This window comes from Thamnophis elegans, chromosome 1, assembly GCF_009769535.1.
Source record: "Thamnophis elegans isolate rThaEle1 chromosome 1, rThaEle1.pri, whole genome shotgun sequence".
NCBI lineage: Eukaryota > Metazoa > Chordata > Lepidosauria > Squamata > Colubridae > Thamnophis > Thamnophis elegans.
The window spans coordinates 32129495-32149155 of NC_045541.1; the positions used below are offsets into that span (position 1 = coordinate 32129495).

Below are 19661 nucleotides of genomic sequence, written 5' to 3' on the forward strand. Positions count from 1 at the left end.
CATAGCCAGGAGCAGCGAAACTATATCCACATTTAATCTAAATCCAAAGGGTGTCACAAAAAGATCCAGGTGGTCTCAAAAACAAGCAAGAGGTCAGATTTTGACTTCTATATGCTTCATTGAAACAGACATGTAGAGCAGAAAATGGTACTAATTAACATGTTCAGACTTTTCGTCAATCTTCTCTACTAGTGGAGTTTCTTTTAGCTTACACAATTGTAGGTATACTACTTTGTTTCCTTGCAACAATAGGAATTCTTTGCTAAAGAAAGTAAACTGCTTTCAAAAACCGAGGAAATTCCAAAAGTAGTTTGGGTGTAATTCTAAAAGTGTATGTTAGATGTTGGAATTGTTATCTAGACTTTTATCATAATTATGCGATATTATACATAGTATGCAATATTTTAGATAAGCTGCTTTTAAATTTAGAAATATATTTTAAAAAATTCAATTCAAGTCAGTCATGGGCATACGAATCTCATTCTCATCTTTAAATTGGACATGCATTCTCATCTTTAAGTTGCACAACCAACCTATATTCCATTTAAAGGAGAGTAATCTTAACGCATCACACATATAGAAATTTATCCCACATAATGTACATTACTTTTCATGAAGAAAAGTTTCAAATATTATAAATATTTTATCATCAGTATTTACTGTATTCTAAATCGTATGGGAAAACAGGGAACAATACATACAATGCTCATGTTAAAATGCTCTGGGAAATAAAGTCATTAACACATTTTACCTTCAAAAGTAAAGAAAGTATTTGAATGAGAATTTATTATAATAGAAAACAATTCATATGTAACTAATCAGGCATATCTTTTTAACCCAAATCTTTTTAAAGCATAGGAAGATTACATATCATTGATAGTTCTGTGAGGCCCCATCATATAAGGATAGCTGGCATGCATAATAATGACTGCAACTTTCAAATTGCTGAAATCCTATAAATTACAGCAATCACATGTCTAAATCTAAGACATTTTGTCTTGAGACAAAATGTAAAAAGTTCAGCTCAATTCTTGATGACTGCATCCATCCTTGGCGGGATTGCATAGATGGTTTTCCTAGGCTTCTGTTTTGTTTTGTTTTCAAAATCCCAGTTGAACTGAGAGTCTGGGATTTTGGTCCATTATAGAAATGCTAACCAGATCAACTCTGCTCACCTTCCACGTTTACTTACTAAGATACAAAAATCCTCAGAGAAATCTAGTTTTACTACAAATCAACAATCCTGTACAGTCCTGTAAGTGATGGAGGAGTCCAAATCCAAGCATGGATATAAGTAGATAAAAGAGACTCAAAATCTATTTTCACATGTAAATTGTAATTTAGTATTACAATATTCATGATATGGACTCTTACAAGTGGCATTTGTTCTAGCATCTATCTCCACTTACAGAAAAATGGTATCATTTCCCCCAATTTCTCCTTCCTTTTGGGGCTCTCCGAATTACATGCCACCACCATTTCCCTGTTGAATCCTCTGATTGTCCACAATAGCTTTTAGAAGGATACAGCAGGATACAGAAACAGTTAGTGAAAGTTGTCTTATTTTGCTGATAAGGCATTAACAAGCAGAAATGCATCAAAATTTCATAAGTTTCCAAAGGTCTTTTATTCAGCTTTTAGTCTAAAAAATACCTTCAACACCTCTGTAAGTAGGATTTTTCTCCCATGTTATCGAAGACTTGTTTCTATAGTTGTTCAATCACATTTCAGAAACTTCCATACATTAATAATATTCTATATGTAAGAAAATACTGCAGATTGCACCCTAAGGTGTTCATGCTCATGGAAAGACTTGATTTTAGTGGACACCTCAACTAACTGAAGCTGGAAGAGACCATTTCTCCTATTGTTTTTAAATCCCCAAATCTGTTCTCAAATGTTTGAGAACCTCCAGACCAGCATGAGACATAGCATGGAGGGAAGCACTCAACAAAACTCTTTACTTTTGTTTGAAAAGATTTAATGCTTTGCAGTGTGGAATGGCAGTACAATTCCCATTCAATCAGAGGCTCCAGGCAACCAGCATTCAGTCTTCCATGTTAAGATGCAAGTTGCCTCTAGATTTCTGCCTTCCAGGACAAATTAGACTAGCTTCACACCTTGGACAATACATTTTATAAAAAGGTGTCAGTCATAATGAGACAGATTACTTTAATTATGTTGTCATTACTTAACCAAAGGAGGCTGATAGCTATCAATTTTCTTGCTCATTTTAAAAATATGTTGACTTATCTATCACAAAGCCGCACTATCAAAATAGATCCTTGCAGGAGACAAAAAACAATAAAGTTGAGGCTTTCCCCCTAGTATTTGTCTTGTATGATTGCAGAGTCTACTTATTATTTGTGTCACCTTGTTCTTACAAGAAAGCTATCAGTACATGATGCAACAAGATCTTATGCAGAGTGGTGTGCTGATTAGGACTGAACTGGAAGTGACTGGCCCAAGAATAAGCATCTGGCTTTCATGCCTAAGTGAGGACTTGGGTTTCCTCACTCCCAGTGTAGCACCTTAACCATTGCACCATGCTGCATTGCAAGAACAAAGTAACAGTTAATATATTAAATTCAGCATGTCTCTCTTTTCCTAATTTTCTGACTAAGAAAAACTTCAATAATTATGAATCTCTTATTATGTTAAAGAATGAGGCTCAGGAGAAGTGTTCCAATTGCATAGTGTTAAAATGTATTTTTAAACAGTGTTCACTGCGAAGCACCTGGAAGAAAGTGCAAAATGTAAATACTTGCTAAAATTTAAAAAGAAAAACTCTGCTTTGAGTAATACACTATACTCTTGATTAGTTGCACAATCACCTAAAATAAATACCTAAACTAATAGTGTAGTCTTAAAAATTCAATGAAATATTCAATTTCAGGGAGAAAAATAATGTCTGTATCCTAAGTTACATTATATTAAAGCAGAAACTCTATAATTGAAAATATGGACAGATATAAATGCAGCTCACAGTATGAAATCAAAAGGAAGAGTTTTACATCTAGCTCCTTTTAACCATTGGCTAGCCAAAAGACTACCTCCATCTGTAAAGTTAGCTCATGCATTGAGCTCTTCAGAAGTGCATTAATAGTTCTGAATATTAGAAATATATTATGCATTTGCAAAACAGCAAGCCTTCTCTGTGATGGCACTTTTACTTTGGAATGCCTTCACCAGAGATATATAATTTGCTTTCCTTTCAGCGTCAGGTCTGAACACTCCTTTTTGCTGAAGCATTTTACATTTACATTAAAAAATATACCAAAGTATTCATTAGGGTACTTGTTGGCTGAATAGTTATGATCTTTCTTACAATTTTATTACTGTTGTAGATCGTATTTTAAAATAATATACAAACTATAAATGATGGATCAATTTAAAAATGACACTAAGTAATCTGTCTAGCACTAATAAAGTCAACACTGCTATTTGATAAAATGGCTCTCATTTATCTATTTTGAAACCAGTGGGTAGAAGTTGTATAAACATTCATGGGCATCTTTTCAACTGAAATGTATTTGAATATAAGTAGGTCGGGTTGGTATTTGGGCTGTTGGTCTGAACTCTGAGCTTGGCAATTTGCTTGCCAATGTTTCGTCACCATTCAAGGAGACGTCGTCAGTGTGCTTTGAATTGTGCTTGTCTGTTAGAGCACTGGTCTTTAAATACTTTTTTATATGATGCAAATTAGCATGGATGTTGTTTGTTCGGCTATTTCTGAGTCATGGTCTGACTTCGGACTGTTTGATTGGCTGGCTGTTGTTACAGAGTCATGGTCTTTGGTTTTAAGTACAGTCTGTATGATGTAAATTAGTGTTGTTTGTTCGGATACTGCTGAGTCATGGTCTGGTTGCGGTCTTTTTGAATGGCTGGTTGTTGTTACTGATTAGGTGGTTCGACTTCTTGTGAGGTGGTTTGGGCACTCGGTGCCGAAAAGTTTCATCATCACTGACATAAGGTATTTAAAGACCAGTGCTCTGACAGACAAGCACAGTTCAAAGCGCACTGACAATGTCTCCTCAAATGATGAAAAAAACATTGGCAAGCAAATTGCCAAGCCTCAGACCAACAGCCCAATCTTTTCAACTATTGTTTATATGGATAAGTCAAGAACATGATTGAAATTGTCATTCCTATAGAGATGAGAAAGATTAATCTGGATTACAAGAGTGAAAAAGATGGTGCATTCCATAGATGGATCCAATGGTGTGATTATGTTTTATTGCTGATATTCTTCCTATGGGAAGATTTTAAATCTCTTGCAAACCTGATCCAGAGAGCTGGATAACACTTTGGGGCAGATCTGGGATCTCACTTTGAGGAGATAGAGCAGAAGTGACAGTCCTGTCGCAACAGCATAAATGAGCACATGCAAAAGGTTTGAGAATAACATCTGCTAACTAATTGGGGAAGATTATGTTTATAAAATCATGTGAAATTTTCCAGTTACCTGATGGATCAGAATGTATAATATAGCAAATAAAAAGATCTTGCTTCTTAATAAAAGTGAGCAAATATGAGGTCTGTTTGGAAAATTAAAGTCAGTGTCAAACTTTAAGGTGAAGGAGGACACTGCAATGTTTTGTTACAGCAAATGTGCAGGTACTCTTCTACAATGAGACACGATAATCTATCAAAAACATATGCTTACTTTTCTGCACTTACTATACATACAATTTTTGGAATTGTAATTCTGTAATTCCTCAAATGGTTATTTTTCCAGGGAGGGGCAAGCTTTAAGTTTGTAATCTAAATTCAAAAAAGGTTACTGGTAATCTGAATACTAACCTGTCCTAGACCAGGCATTCCTCCTCCAAGTCGTAGAAGTCGATCCATATTTCCTAAAGAAACAAACAGATAGCATACCTAGGTTCTGATGTGTTTACCAAACTGTTCTCCATAAAATTCACCTTCAGTCACTCATTATGTCAAAAATATTGGTCGTAATTACAACACAACATCAGACTTCCTGTTAATTAACACCACATATTAATTCAAGAAGCTGTCTTCCATACTAATTAACAACTGCACTTTAAGCGTACTGATTTTGGGTTATCCCCAGTTTTAAAAAAGATAAGCTTTTTTGTTTAACTCTCTTTTTTATTGCAAAATTCATTTATTTCCTCCTCTGATCCCACCTACCCCCAAAAAGCATCTGTACAGCAAACCAAAGAAAATTCAACACCAGCAGATTAATTTCCTTCAATTTATCCAGAACACATCAATATAAAAATAATTCAAAAGTGAAGATTTTTAACATCCTCATTAGTAAGTTCTGTGCTAATTAACTTACAGCTTGTCAGTTAGCATCAAAACTGCATGTGAAAGACACTGAACAGATTAGATTTCTGAATTAGCATCAAACGCTTTTTTTAATGAACTCATTACACCAAAAGAACACTATAAAGTAAACATTAAATGCCTTTAGTTAAAATATTAAGGGCTACATAGTTGTTGCAGATATCATTAAATATGAAATACTGTGGAAAGAAAATGAATCTCATTGCTGTTTGTTATATTGCTTTAATAGTAAAATATTTAACATGCAACATGGTAATATGACTGGAAACATTTTTAATACTATTAGCATGTCACCAAGTGCCGACTTCTGGATGAATAAAAACATCTAGCATTCCTCATTAAGACTGTGCAAATGATTTAAAGGAGCATTTCACTCAAATTGTTTGAACAGACCAAGTCTCCAACATTGTCCATACTGGCTAGAATTGCTTGGAGCTGTAGTTTACCAACATCTGGCAGATCCTGGTTCCCACCTGTGACCTAGACTGAATACAATATTCAAGAGGGCTGTCCAAAATCTTTAGGAGATGCTTCTGAAACAACAGGACAGAGGCTGCTCTGCGTGTACATCTGAGCAGAATCAGCTGGCAGCAGCTTCCAAGACAAAAGATGTAGCTGCTGCTATGAATCAAGAAGTACTTTTCATGAACTTTAATGCAGTAAGCAAGATGGCCTGAAGTTCTAGGTTAATATCTATCTCTATCTACATGCTGCTCTCTATGTCTCTGGTCTTACCACATTGTTTAACTTGTTTAACTGTAGCCAGACAAAAGCAAAAAGTTACAAATACTAAAGGTTTCCCTAAAGATTTAAAAAAAATAGAATTATAATCATGCCCAGAGGGCACAATTCAAAAGAATTCTCATTACTTTTAATTAAAGTTAATTATCTCAGATCATCATCAAGGATCCAGTTAATACAATGTGAATATAGGATCCAATTAATACAATGTGAATATTTTAGTAAAGATCAATCAATAAAAGTTAATTTTTCTTCATAACGCATGAGCTGAACTGAGACGGAATACATAAATATTTCCACAGCCCATCGCATTATCCTTAATACTAGAATGACATTTTTGAGCAATTTAAATAGAACTGCCACGAACCAGTTCATGTACTTAATTTTACACTGTACTCACCTGGTTTTCAGCTTATTTCTACAATGTTTTTCCAGTTCTTAGTGGAGTCTCCAAGTTTAGATACAAAGTGAAGCTCCTACTAAACACAAGTAACAATTAATCAAGATATCTTTCAAAAAAACCCTTTATTTTATATTCTGAAACACTTTTCAAGTCTAAGCAAACTTTTATAGTATAAGAATGTTCTGTTAAAAAAGGACAACCCAACCTATACAGGTTGTCCTCGACTTACAACAGTTCACTTAGTGACTGTTTGAAGTTTCAATGGCACTGAAAAAAATGACATGATCATTTTTCAGATTTATGACTGTTGCAGCATCCCCATGGTCACTTGATTTACATTTGGATGCTTGACAACTGGTTCATATTTATGATAGTTGCAGTGACCCAGGATCACGTTTTGCAACCTTCTGACAAGCAAAGACAAGGGGGAAGCCAGACTCACTTAACAATCTTGTTATTAATTTAATAACGTCAGTGATTCACTTAATAAATGTGGTAAGAAAATTTGCAAAATGGGACAAAAACCCACTTAACTTCTCACTTAACAATATAAATTTTGGGCTCAATTGTGGTCATGAGTTGAGGACTATCTATTCTTAATTTTCTATCGACTTCACAAAATACCAGCCGGATCTATCTTTAATCTCACTTAGGGCTCGTCTACACTTCTTCCTTTCCGCACTGCAAAGAGAAGATACTCCACTATTTATATGTTAAATTTGGATCTTAGCCAAACCCCAACTATTTATGACAGTTGCACTGTCCCAGATTCATGTGTAGCCTTCCCAGCTGACTTCTGACAAGCAAAGTCAATGGGGGAAGCCAGATTCATTTAACGATCACGATTCATTTAACCGTGGCAAAAAAATGTAAAAATGTAAAATACGGCAAAATTCACTTAACAACTGCCTTGCTTAGCAACAAAAATTTTGGGTTCAATTGTGGTTTTAAGTTGAGGACAACCTGCACACGTTTTCCCAAAAACAAAAAACATCCCCTCTCAAAAGAAAAATGGAGTGGGATTTCTGCTATTACTTCACCAATCTCTGTGAAATTAAAGAACTGGAAGAAAATACTGGAAGCCATGCTTCCTGCTTTTCCTGCTTGGGAGAAGGGAAGCAGGTCTTTTGGTGCCACTTCTCTTGTGCATAAAAAGATCTAATTCCCCCCAGAAGTTCAGTTGTACTGCAAGAGTGCCACACGCAGAGATGCTTTCCCCACAGTATAGCTACTCCCACCTTAGGCCCTGCAATATTTAAGCCTCAGGTAACTGTTTAACTGTACGTCCAGCAATCAACTGTAAACCACTGAGATACATCAAGGCATCACAATTCCAGCAGTTTTATCAGTTGATTGGTGGACATACACATACAATAAAATAAAATAATAAAATAAAATAAAACAAAGCTATTCCTGGCAACACTGTTGGCAGAACTAGTAGCCTTGTGAGGAAGCCATAGTGAAGCTAACTACAGCTTCCTGGCAGCATTGCCAGCAACCCTACATGGAAATCACAAGTAGCTCCACCATGCCTCTGCCTGCAGAAGAGCAGCTGGTAGCCCCATGATGGAGCTGCTCTTTCACTGGCACCTATGGGCACAGCTTTACTTAGAAGTGCCTCTTTCACTCCATTTCCCTTGTTGGAAGGTAAGTGGCTCTTTGGTGTCTTCCACTCTGCTAGGGGAAAGGAGAACTGGCACTGAAAAAAGCTTCCCTTCTTTCTTTTCCTCTACAAGACCGGGGGGGGGGGGGGAGTGGCTCCTTTTCTGCCAATTCTCCAAATCCCATGGAACAATCCCTCCATAGAATTGGAGAACTGACAGCTGTGGACCCATCCCTGAATCAACTGAAAGTTTAATTTGGTTTTTAAATCAATGGACTTGTGAACCTGGAGGGGAGTTTGCAGTCAAATAGAAATTATCTGAAATAAATTACATTGATTTCTTTTTATCATAAAATTCTGTTTTGTATATGTTAGACGTGTTAGACAAAGTTAATAAAGGCAATGTATATATGGGTTTCTATGGAGAGTCTCAATCAAGCTGTCTCTACAATATAAGCTGAACTGGAAAAGTACCATTCTTATCGAAGTCAAATTTATAAATTAAAATCAACATATTAAAACTACTAAGAAATTTGTTTTATGAATTATTGAGGTCTGAGTTCCCAAACATGGAAGAACAATTAAATTGCTGGATTCTTTCCTAGCCTATTGTAATGTGGAAGATTCAGGCTTAATGTGCTGGTTGAAGCCAGACAGATGTATTCACTCAGGAAACTAGGCTATAAGCAAAGCAGGGCTTCATGAGAGACGTAAAATATATGAATGTGTATTTAGACAGTTGGGTTTTTACTTAGCATGTTATCACAATACCATTAATAATAAATATGTTTGATAAATTTGAGATAGATATATATGACTCTACAATTCATCTCAACAGCTAAGATAACTGTAGATCAGCATCTACAGTATTCTAAATAGTGGATGATTATCACATTTCTGTAACTATCTGTTATGGAATGCCTACATTTTTTAATGCTGAATGACATTTAATACTTTTACATGACATGTTGTTGAATCATCAAAAATTAATTATTAACTAATATAAGCACCAAAAAGTGTCCACAAACAGGCCTTCCTAATTACCTTAAGCTTTTTACATTATACATTTCTAGTTTTCATATTTCATCCAGTTAAAATATCCCAATTAACTAACACTTATTATGAAGGCATCCCTGTGTCAGACCCTAAGAGACAGATAAGAATGTAGTACAAATTATCCCCAAGCATTTTTAAAAATCTTCTGAGTGAGCTAATTATTTGAAACAGATAGCTAATGATAAATTTTGGTGCCCAAAGTTTGCTCTACTTCTCTTTAATTTCTTAATTTTGCTCCTTGTTTGTTCAGAAACAAAGTAAAAGACATGCTTGTTACAAAAATGCAAATAAAAAACAGAGGTAATTCACTTCATTTACCACTTTGAATTCAGAGAACTTTATACAGATATATAAATAGAAATCACAAAAGATTTTTGTGTAAATCTGAGTAATAGAAAAGTTACTTTTTTACCTGTCCTAAATCACTGAGATGGGATAAACTTCACACAACGTACTCCAACAATAGCTGAAATATAAATACAATATAGAATTGAATGTATATTAAAACAAAGTCAATTGAGTTTTAAAGTACAGGTTCACTTTACTTAATAACAGCAATTGGAACTTATGTTTCCATGTAAGCATAAGCTAAGCAATGTGGTTGTAAAGCATAATGTCAAATGACTGCGTCACTTAGCAACAGCAATCCCAGCATTTGTATTGCCATCCTTAACCAAAAATCATCAATGAGAACCACTCACAATTTCCAGCTGGCTTCCAACAAGCCCAGTCAATGGGGAAGCTGGCAGGAAATCTCAAGTCCTAGGCAGCTTGCAAGCAGGCTTGTGGGTGTGTGACTGCAGTATCATAGCACAAGCACAGTCAACAAGTAATGGCTGATGCTGGGTGAGGATGGGTGGCTGCTGCAGGCACACACTATGGGGTATAAGATCCCTGGGATCTTGTACTCCATATTTGAACGCCTTAGAAGAAAAGTGGTGGGAGGGAAGCAACTTACAGCAGCCACCTGCAATTATTGACTTTGACTGTGGGAAGTTGGCAGAGAAGGTCAAAATCAGTATTCATATAACTGCCGGACACTGCCAGCATCACAACTTCAAGCTGGATGCTGAGCACCTGGATTAAAATCATGTGATAGCAGCGGTGCTAGAACAGCCTAAATTTTGGGGACTGGTCATAAGTAAGACTTGTTCAGAATGGTCACTGAGGAAGTAACAGTTAACCAAAGATAGCCTGTATGCATACAGGGCAAGATACTATATGCAAAAAGATATTAAATGGAAATGCTTTATTTTTTAATCCTTCAAATCTACCTGTATATCTGTAGAACTGCATTTGCATTCTTTTAATCTACTTTTATAACAGAAGTACAAAAAAATGAACAGAATTTATAATAATAGAGTTAAATATTGTTGTCACAGCAACAAAAGCAAAAGGCATCCAACAGCTTTCTTGGCAAGAATAACTTCTGAGAAATAACTAGTGAAAATATTATCTACTAAAATATGCTAAAGAAATACAGGTAGTCCTTGTGTTAAGACCATTTGTTCAAAGTTATGGCAGCACTGAATAAATGATACTTATGCCCAGTTCCTGAAATTATGGTTACTGCAACACCCCAAGGTCATGTGATCAAAATTCAGGCACTTGGCCGTCCACCCAAACTTGTAACAGCAAAGGTAGTGTAACTCCCACCTACCCATCTTCTCCCCCATCTCTGCAATTTTGGCCCCATGCATTCTGCAGTCCCTTAACACCTTGCACTTCATTGTGGCCTTCAGTTAACAGTTGTTGGGGTTCAGTTAAAAACAGCAATGGGAATTGCCCAGATTGCCATTGCTAAGCAATAGTCACATGACACTGAGCTTTATGACTGCATCACTTAAAGACAGAAATTCAAGTCCTGTCATAACTCAAGGATTACCTGTATACTGGACCGGTAGAAGCTAGAAAAAATGTGAGTAGTTAACTTTGGCTTCTTCTATGCCAGCCTTCAATTTCCTCAAAATATTTACAAAAGAAATTATGTTTAAATTTTATATAACATGCAATTCACAACAACTCTGGATGGTCCACAAGTAAACAAGGAATACACCAATATTATAATAAAAGAAAAAACAAGGAATAAAACAAGGAATAAAAGAGCACAAACTGGACAGGAATGAAAAAAAAATCCACACAACCTAAAAGGGTCTTTAATCATCTCACCCAAGCCTGGATTAAGAGCCAAGCAAGGCAACTCAGAATTCCTGCTGGTTGAGGCCATCTGAACCTTGTGGGGGAACCTAATTTCAAAGAGCAGGTTGCCAGGCAGAAAAAGTGACTTCCAGGAATCCAACTGATGGCATTAATTGAAGGAACCCAAAATGGGCTGATGCTGTTGGATCAAATTGGCTAGGCCCTATGCAAGGTGTTGTTTATAGGTAATGACTAGCATCTTGAATTTCACCTGGAAACAAACTTGCAACCAGTGCAGCTTGCAAAGTATACCCATGTAAATGTATGTATACCCATGTAAATGTATAATGAAGAAATGTATATAGAACTGGTGTCAAACTCCATCGTGTCACGTGACATCATGATGTATCACAATTTTGCCTTTGCGGAGCTGAGGTGGGTATGGCCTGTGCATGACACCTCTGGCCTACAGGCCATCAGTTTGACACTCCTAGTTTGTAATATGCGTGTGTGTGTACACACACACACACACACACATTTATGTGTGTGTCATGTATGCGTAGACTTTTGAGAGCAGGCAATTTCATTTTTAATGTGTGCCAGAGTGCGCACAGAAACAAAAATGACCATAAAAGTTATCTAAGCATTCCCATGCCACTGCAGGCAGCTCCACATACAGTACATTGCTGTAGTCAAGCTACGAAGTGACTAAGCTGTTAGTCTGATGGACCTCCAGATCCAGGAACAGGTGCAGATGTCACATCAGATGAAGTAATACAAAACTCTTCCTGGCTACAGCTGCCATCAAGCAGGAGCTATGCCTTCAGGAAGGCCCCCATAATGTTTTTGTTTCAGGTTTCCCAAAGTTCCTATGAGGAACACACAGAATCGGAAGAGTCATTCTGAAGTCTCATAATCCACGTAAGCCCCCCCTTTTTTTTGGCTACCAGGCCAAAGCGACTGCCTTTAAAAAAAAAAAATAGGGGTTCCATCACTCCAACTTCAAAGGGATCCAACCTTACCAAAATAAAGACTCTCTAAAAACTCCTATGGAGGCCGGGAGGGCTCAAAGGGAATATAAGCTCAGAAAGAATAAGAATTCAGAAAGTTAACGACAGCTATCCCAAAGATGCTTTTTTCAAGAGGCAACTGGACTTTTTTGTTTTTTCTTTTGAATAAGTTTTGCTTCTCATCCAAGAAGTTTCTTCAGCTGACACTGGATTCCCCACCATCCAGTCAGAGCTGAAGAAGCTTCTTGGATGAGAAGCGAAACCTCTTGAAAGAAAAAACAGAAAAGTCCAATTGCCTGTTGGGAAAAAAAGCACCTTTGGGGCAACCATGACCTAGGATGACTGAGAATCTCCACAGACATTTAGGGGAGACAAGCGCTGCTTTCCTAAACCGGGCGCCTCTCTTTTCTCAGACACCTCAGGAGGAAGACTTGAGCTCCCACTCAGGACCGAAGTGTTCCCCCACCCCAAACCGGGTCAAGATAAGGCGTCTTTCGAGGCAAGAGCTCCGTCCGCCTGAACTTTTATTTCTCCTCACTACCTCCGTGAAGTTTCCTTTTTACACCGAGGGTTCTCGGGATTAAAGGAGAGAGAGAGAGAGGGAGCTTAAAGGCGCCGTCTCCTCAGCGAGCCTTACTCCCGAACAAGGGGGAGAAGGGAGGGAGATAACCAACGGCCACCCGACTATAAAAGGGCCAGCCTCCTGGAAACAGCACCCTGCGAGCTCCTCCACCAGCCGGATCGGCTCCCTTTTCTCCTACCAGCGGAGCCCAGAGGTCGCGCGCGCTCTCACCCCCTCTCAGCGCCTGCGTAGCTCGCACGCGGCCTACCTGTCTGTCGCCGTTGAGTGGTTGCTGGAGTCCCACTTCGTCTCGCCCCGCCCGACACCTTCCGCTCAGCCGGGCCGCGATGAATCAGCCCGATTCATTCAAACCCGGTGTAACGTCCCAAGCACTTCCCACCCCTAGAAACACTTCCGGGGCCAAAGAGCGACACCCGCTCCTACTACAGGCCCCGTCTTCCGTTGCTGTGTTGACAGCCAATCGTATAACTCGAGCTGGGGATCCTAGCAACGAGTTGTCCCGCCCCGCCACTGGGTTCTGACTGTCTCGAGGCGCTCGTTGGAGTTTCTTTCTGATGCAGCCTGAGGAGGCTGGTAGCTTTGGACTTATTATGCTGTCTGTCCTTCTTTGGTTGTAGATACGCAGCGGGTTTTTTCCTCCCGCACTGGTTGTTAAAGAAGATAATATTGCTGGAATCCTAAACTCAGTAGTTTTGCAAGCCTTGATGCATAAGCGGCAATTTGCAAATATCAGTTATGGCGATTTATACAGTGTCTTTTCCCCCCTTTCCTTTGCAAGAATGCTGCCCTTGAAAATTGATATTGTCAGTACAGGTAGTCCTCGACTTACAACAGTTCATGTAGTAACCATTCAAAGTTACAATGGCACTGAAAAAAGGACCTATGATCATTTTTCACAGTTACTAACTTTGTAGCATCCTGGCGATCATGTGATCAAAATTCACAAAATTGGCAAGTGGTTCTTATGACTTGCTGTGTACCAAGGTCATGTGATCACCATTCGCAAACTTTTGACAAGCAAACTCAATGGGGAAGCCAGATTCACTTAACAGATTACTAACTTATCAGTTGCAGTGATTCACTTAACACTTGTGGCAAGAAAGTTCATAAAATGGAGCAATGGGGCACTCGCTTAAGTGTTCCACTTAACGGAAATTTTGGGCTCAATTGTGGATGTAAGACAAGGACTTCCTGTGTTGAAAAATGATGGAGATGAAATGGCTCTCAGGGAACATCACAGACTGGATACTTTTATGATCACTACAGTGTTTTATTTTCACTACACAGGGCAGAAAGCAAGATCTCAAGGAATTATACATAACAAAAAAGGGCATGTGAGTCAGTGGTGGGTTGCCAATTTTTTTACTACTGGTTTGGATGTGTTTGCGCGCAATGCATGAACAGAAGCGTCCGGGTGGGTGGGTGGAGCCTCCTGCCACTGCTACTACCCGTTTGCCCAATCCTGGTCGAACCGGGAGCAACCCACCTCTGATGTGAGTGCCCCTCAGCCTTCCTCAAATTGGTCCATTAGTTGAGAGTACTGTCAAACGGGCAAACATGGCCTGTGGCATATGCGGTTGAGGACATCCAAACAGGTGATAGAAAACTGATCCACAACACAATACAACACACATCATGTAAGAAAATCTTTGAATTATCTTTCAGCTTCTAGTTGTATTTTTTAAGTGGACCATAATTTATGTGCTGAGAGTGTTGCTAAGAATGTCACTGATAAGAATTAAATTACCTTGGAAATATAGCTTCACTCTCTGGCACTTACAGCAAGGTGCCTGAAGTTTTCACCTTTTCATAACAAAAGGTCTGTTCTATGTTTATGCTCTATGGATTGGATTGACTGGGAACTGAGCCAATTCAGCATTTCTTTCTATTGAAAAGACAGTATGTAACTAAGTGCAATGGTACTATGAGATTCCAGTGTTTTACCCAGATGATCATCTTGATATCACAGCCTCTTACAGGTGCAAGAATCTACACCCCACGTTCACTTGCCAGGCAAGGGGCTTCTTATTCTTATCAATGGATGGAGCAATTCCAAGGCAGAAACTGATTTGCGTACCAAGCTGCTGCTGCTGCCTTTGAGGTAAAGAAACATCTAGAGATATACAAGAAGCTATGGAGCCGAGTTCATGTTTTTTAGTATTTATCAGAGATGGGTTGCTGCCGGTTCAGCCCAGATTGGCCGAACTGATAGAAGCGGCGGCAAGAGGCTCCGCCCACGCGCCCTGAATGTGCAGAAGCGTTGCATGCGTGTGCGAGCACGCCCGAATCAGTAGTGAAAAAAATTGGCAATCCACCTCTGGTATTTATGCCTCACATTTTCCTCAGCTTTTACATAATTATTCACATTCTCTGCCACCATGTTTATTGGCATTAGGGAGGGTATATGAAATATTTACAAAAATAATATATTCCATCTTCTATATATATAGCAATTCTTTATGTATTCACTTGACTGTACATTTCAGTGTGTTCATTCTGATGAATCCCAATTAAGTCTGCTTGCATAGAATTATAACATTAGTCATATACTTAATCTTGTATGATGGTAAAATTCATAAAGTCTAACCCTTATATACCATGGGATAATACTAAATATTGTATTCAAATATCTATGCTGAAAAGCCTATTATATCAAAGTAGAGATAGTTATTTCCCACATTCTCAAATAAGAAGATTCACATCTAAAACATTCCAACAGTTATTTTCATCTTCATTTGATTTCATCTGATTGTTTTTTTTAAAAAAACCTCTTAATTATTGTATCAAAAATTTTAACTCTGAATTAATTAGACTTATTATCTCTGGCTTGCAAATATCCAGTGGCCACTGGATAGCAGCAAATTTAGAAGTTCCATTAGTGTGTATCTCTCCTACCGTCTACTGTAATAGTTGTCCAAACTATATATTAAATATATATATTTAAAGTCACAACCCCTGGTATGCCCAAATATGGGAGGAAGGTCACACTTCCATTCTCTGTCCTTCGGCTCGTCACAAGAGACCATCCAGACAGAAACCCAATATTTTTTACTGTTGCCTTTTTGTTACATTTGTTATATTTATGCTGATAAATAAATAAAGGGAGACTAGTATAGATCTATTTCAAGCTATTTAGCTCTCATCAGCTAGCCATACCCTTGCTGGGAATCGAACCTATATACATATATACATACACACACACACACACACACACACACACACACACACACACACATATATATTTACAATCCCCGGTATGCCCAAATATAGGAGGAAGATCACTACTTCCATTCTCTGTCCTTCGGCTCGTCACAAGAGACCATCCAGGCAGAAACCCAATATTTTTACTGTTGCCTTTTTGTTACATTTTGTTGTATTTGTTTATTTATTTTATTTATTTATTTATCAGCACAAATACAACTATATATATATATATATATAGATATATATAGATAGATAGATAGATAGATAGATAGATAGATAGATAGATAGATAGACAGATGATATAGATATAGATATAGATATAGATATAGATATAGATATAGATATAGATATAGATATAGATGATATGATATAGATATAGATATAAAGATATAAAGATATAAAGATATAAAGATATAAAGATAAATATCACATCAGTACCTTAAATAAATTTATGGAATCATAAATAATAGAGTTGAAAGGGAACCTTTAGTTCAGGCCTGCACAATTTGTAGAGGGAAAAAGAGCCACCATGGTAAAAAGAATTGGGACTCACAATGGAATACTGATGTTGATCGGCTGTTCGGTGACTAGAACTGCAGAGGCAGCATTGGAGTGGGATATTGGTGATGCATTTTATGTGCTCAGCAGTATGTATTTTGGAGTAGTGAAGACAGATCCTTCTATGGTAGCAATGCGACATTCGGCAGTGGTGAGTTTATTGAAGTTTTGAAAAATGCCAGTGAAGCGCGCAAGGTTGCTTGGTAGTCTGTGATCCATATGGTGCACAGGTCTGTTTTAGTCTGTTCCGTCCAATTTCCTGATCAGTGCAGGAACCACAGCTAAAGCATCTTAGACCAGGGGTGTCAAACTCGTGTCGTCATGGCATCGTCACATGACATATCACAACTTCCCCCCCTTTGCTAAACCAGGCATGGGCGTGGCCAGCGCATGACGCATCCGGCCTGTGGCCCATGAGTTTGACAGCCCTGTCTTAGACAAATAGGGCTGCCTAGCCTCTGGCTCAACACATGCATGGAAGGGAACTTAACACCTCAATGGACAACTGGTTCCATTGGTAAACTTTATTTATTAAATTTATATAGTCAACGTTGCAATGATAGATGGTAGGTGGTTTGCATTACTAGTGGAAGAGTCTATCCAAAGCAGAATAGAATGGATTGTTTCTTCCTGTGATTTAGGAATTATACTTGGGTTAGCACAGACTAAAATTCTACTTTTTTGTAGCTGTATATTGCTGCTTGTATTCATGGTTTGCAATCAACTATTATTCCAATAACATTTTTCCACATTTTTCATTATTAATCAAGGGATCCCTAGTCTTATCAGAGATTTGCACTTATCTCTCAAATTTAATTTGATTACTTTCTGGTGATTTCTTCCACATCATCATCAAGGTTTTAATATTTTTTGGAGTCTTAACTGTCCCACTCAACTTTGTATTCTTTGTGTGAGTCTGACAAACATTTCTTCTACCTCTTCACCCCAATCATTAATTACTGCAGAGCAGAGGACTCAGTATTGATTCTTGTGGCAGCCCATTTGATACTTTTCTCCAATTTGAGGCGAGAGCACTGATTAAATCTTATTGAGGTGGCTGTTTGAGTTAGCTATGAATCTACTTAATTGGCATACCAGTCATACTTCATTAAGCTTACTAATTATCATATCATGGGATGTTTGCTCAAGTCAAATTATATGATATCTGTGTTCTTACAATCTGTTAAGGAAGTTATTTAATTCAAAAGGGAGATAAGGTGATACTGCAAGATTTATTCTTGACAAACGTTTGTGAATTTCTGGTTTTAGGTGTTTATAGACTGAACACTTCTTTATAAGCCACTCTAGAATTTTCCCAAGTATCAAAGCCAGATAGATTGGTCACTAGGTTGTTGACTTTTCTTTTCCCTTCTGTGAAGAGAAGGGAAAGATTTACTATCTTCCAATCATATCATCCAGGATTTCTGAAAGATCATACCCAAGAGTTTGGCCAGACTGTCTGCTATTACCCCAGGGTAGAATTCACCTGGTCCTGGAGATTTAACCTACAGCAATTCAGAGAGGTGTTTCCAAACCCTGTTTCTGTCAGTCTCAATTTTCAAATTCATGTATTTATTGAATATATATGCTGCCCATCTCACAGTTGGAGCGACTCTCAAATTTGTCCCCCCCCTCTGTCTTCCCAACTGCCTGATCTTATGGAACCTATACTATTTTTGTCAAAAAAAGTCTAAACCAAAATAGTAGGCTTTTCTTTGTTATTATTTGTTTTCTTAATTGAGCAGCTGGAATGCTGATTCTTTTGCTTTCCTGACGCTAACTATACAGTTTGGAGCTTCTAGTCTGTACTCTTCCTTTTTGACTTGGCCAATTTCCCATTTCTTGTATGTGTTTTTTTTCCGGATGCTAATGAAGCTTCTTATGTGCCCACATTGGCTTTCTTTACTGCCTCTATTTTTCGTCCTTTGCATTTTTAAAATTATGTCTCTCCTTTAGCATTCTGATCCATCTTGAGATCCTTTCCCCCATTTGCTTCTCATAACAGTGGCATCAACAGAGAGATCAAGTTGCAGGGGCAGGAGGCAGAATGATAAAAAATACTGTTGTGCCATTGCGATGCAAGCCCCACCCCTTTTGTATGTGCTTTGTGATGTCCCATGCCAGTCCCATAGGGGTGGAGCTAGTGGTATGTTGGCAGGTAGCTCATTCTGATAAAAGGAGCAGGATGCTGTGGATGCCCATATTATACTTGAAATATTTATTATTGTTCTGACAATATTAAAATCTATTTGCTTGAAGTTCCAAGATATGATCAGATTTGGTTTCCCTTCAAATCAAGAACTCCAGAATTGTTACTTTCTACTTTGTCAAGTATGTCTTCCCTGTTGTTGATTATCAGATCAAGAACAGCCGATTGTCAGGCCAATGACAGCTGATTAATCAGCTGATAATTGATAAGAGGATTCTACATTAGGCATACTTTTCCATAATTGAAATTGGCTTGATAGGGTAGGGATCTGGATCTGGAATTGTTCTCCTGGATAAATGGAAAGATCCTTCCACAGTCCCCAAATCTGTATCTAGCAACAATCTGCCAGATGCATCTGGGAAGATTACAAGCAGAGTATCATGGTGTTAGCCATCTGTGATGATCCTGGCTGCTGACATGGCTACTGCCAAAATTATTTTGGGTGATAGCCAGCAAAGCTCTCCTGGAAAACAGCCAGAAAAGCTGGTTCATTTCACACTCTCTCTATACATTATCTAGCAATGAAACTTAGCTCTCCAATTTAGTTAACAATAGCTTGGACAATTTCCTGTAAATACAAATAAATTAGTAGTCCTAGAACCTAGACAGACTACCCAGAAGATATGTAAATCAAATATTCCATCTTCTTGGGAACTCTCAGTACAAAGGGAAATAAGCTAGCTACCTGAGTCTGGTAGCTATTATTTGCTCAGCTGTACTATAATTGATTCCAACTGTGACATTATGGTTCTGTTTCCCTGAAAGGAAAATAGTTTTTTTCCTTAAATAATTTATTTTTAAAACGGGGAAAGTTGAGAAGGATTTGCTGTGAAGAAGAT

The 19661-nt window shown here is 37.9% G+C and overlaps 1 protein-coding gene across 5 annotated transcripts in view; it reads right to left on the reverse strand.

The window, feature by feature from the left end:
• Positions 1–13240, reverse strand: part of PSMD14 (proteasome 26S subunit, non-ATPase 14) — a 65275-nt gene extending 52035 nt beyond the window's left edge. The window contains exons 1-4 of one of the 5 annotated variants that reach the window (XM_032227843.1): positions 13099–13240; positions 9532–9585; positions 6458–6533; positions 4804–4856 (exon numbers count right to left, since the gene is read on the reverse strand). In XM_032227843.1, coding sequence (XP_032083734.1) covers positions 4804–4851 — 48 coding nt within the window. In that variant the 5' untranslated portion in view covers positions 4852–4856; positions 6458–6533; positions 9532–9585; positions 13099–13240. The other 4 variants (XM_032227852.1, XM_032227879.1, XM_032227860.1 and 1 more) reach the window with 4 other exon arrangements.
• Positions 13241–19661: the final 6421 nt, after the last annotated feature.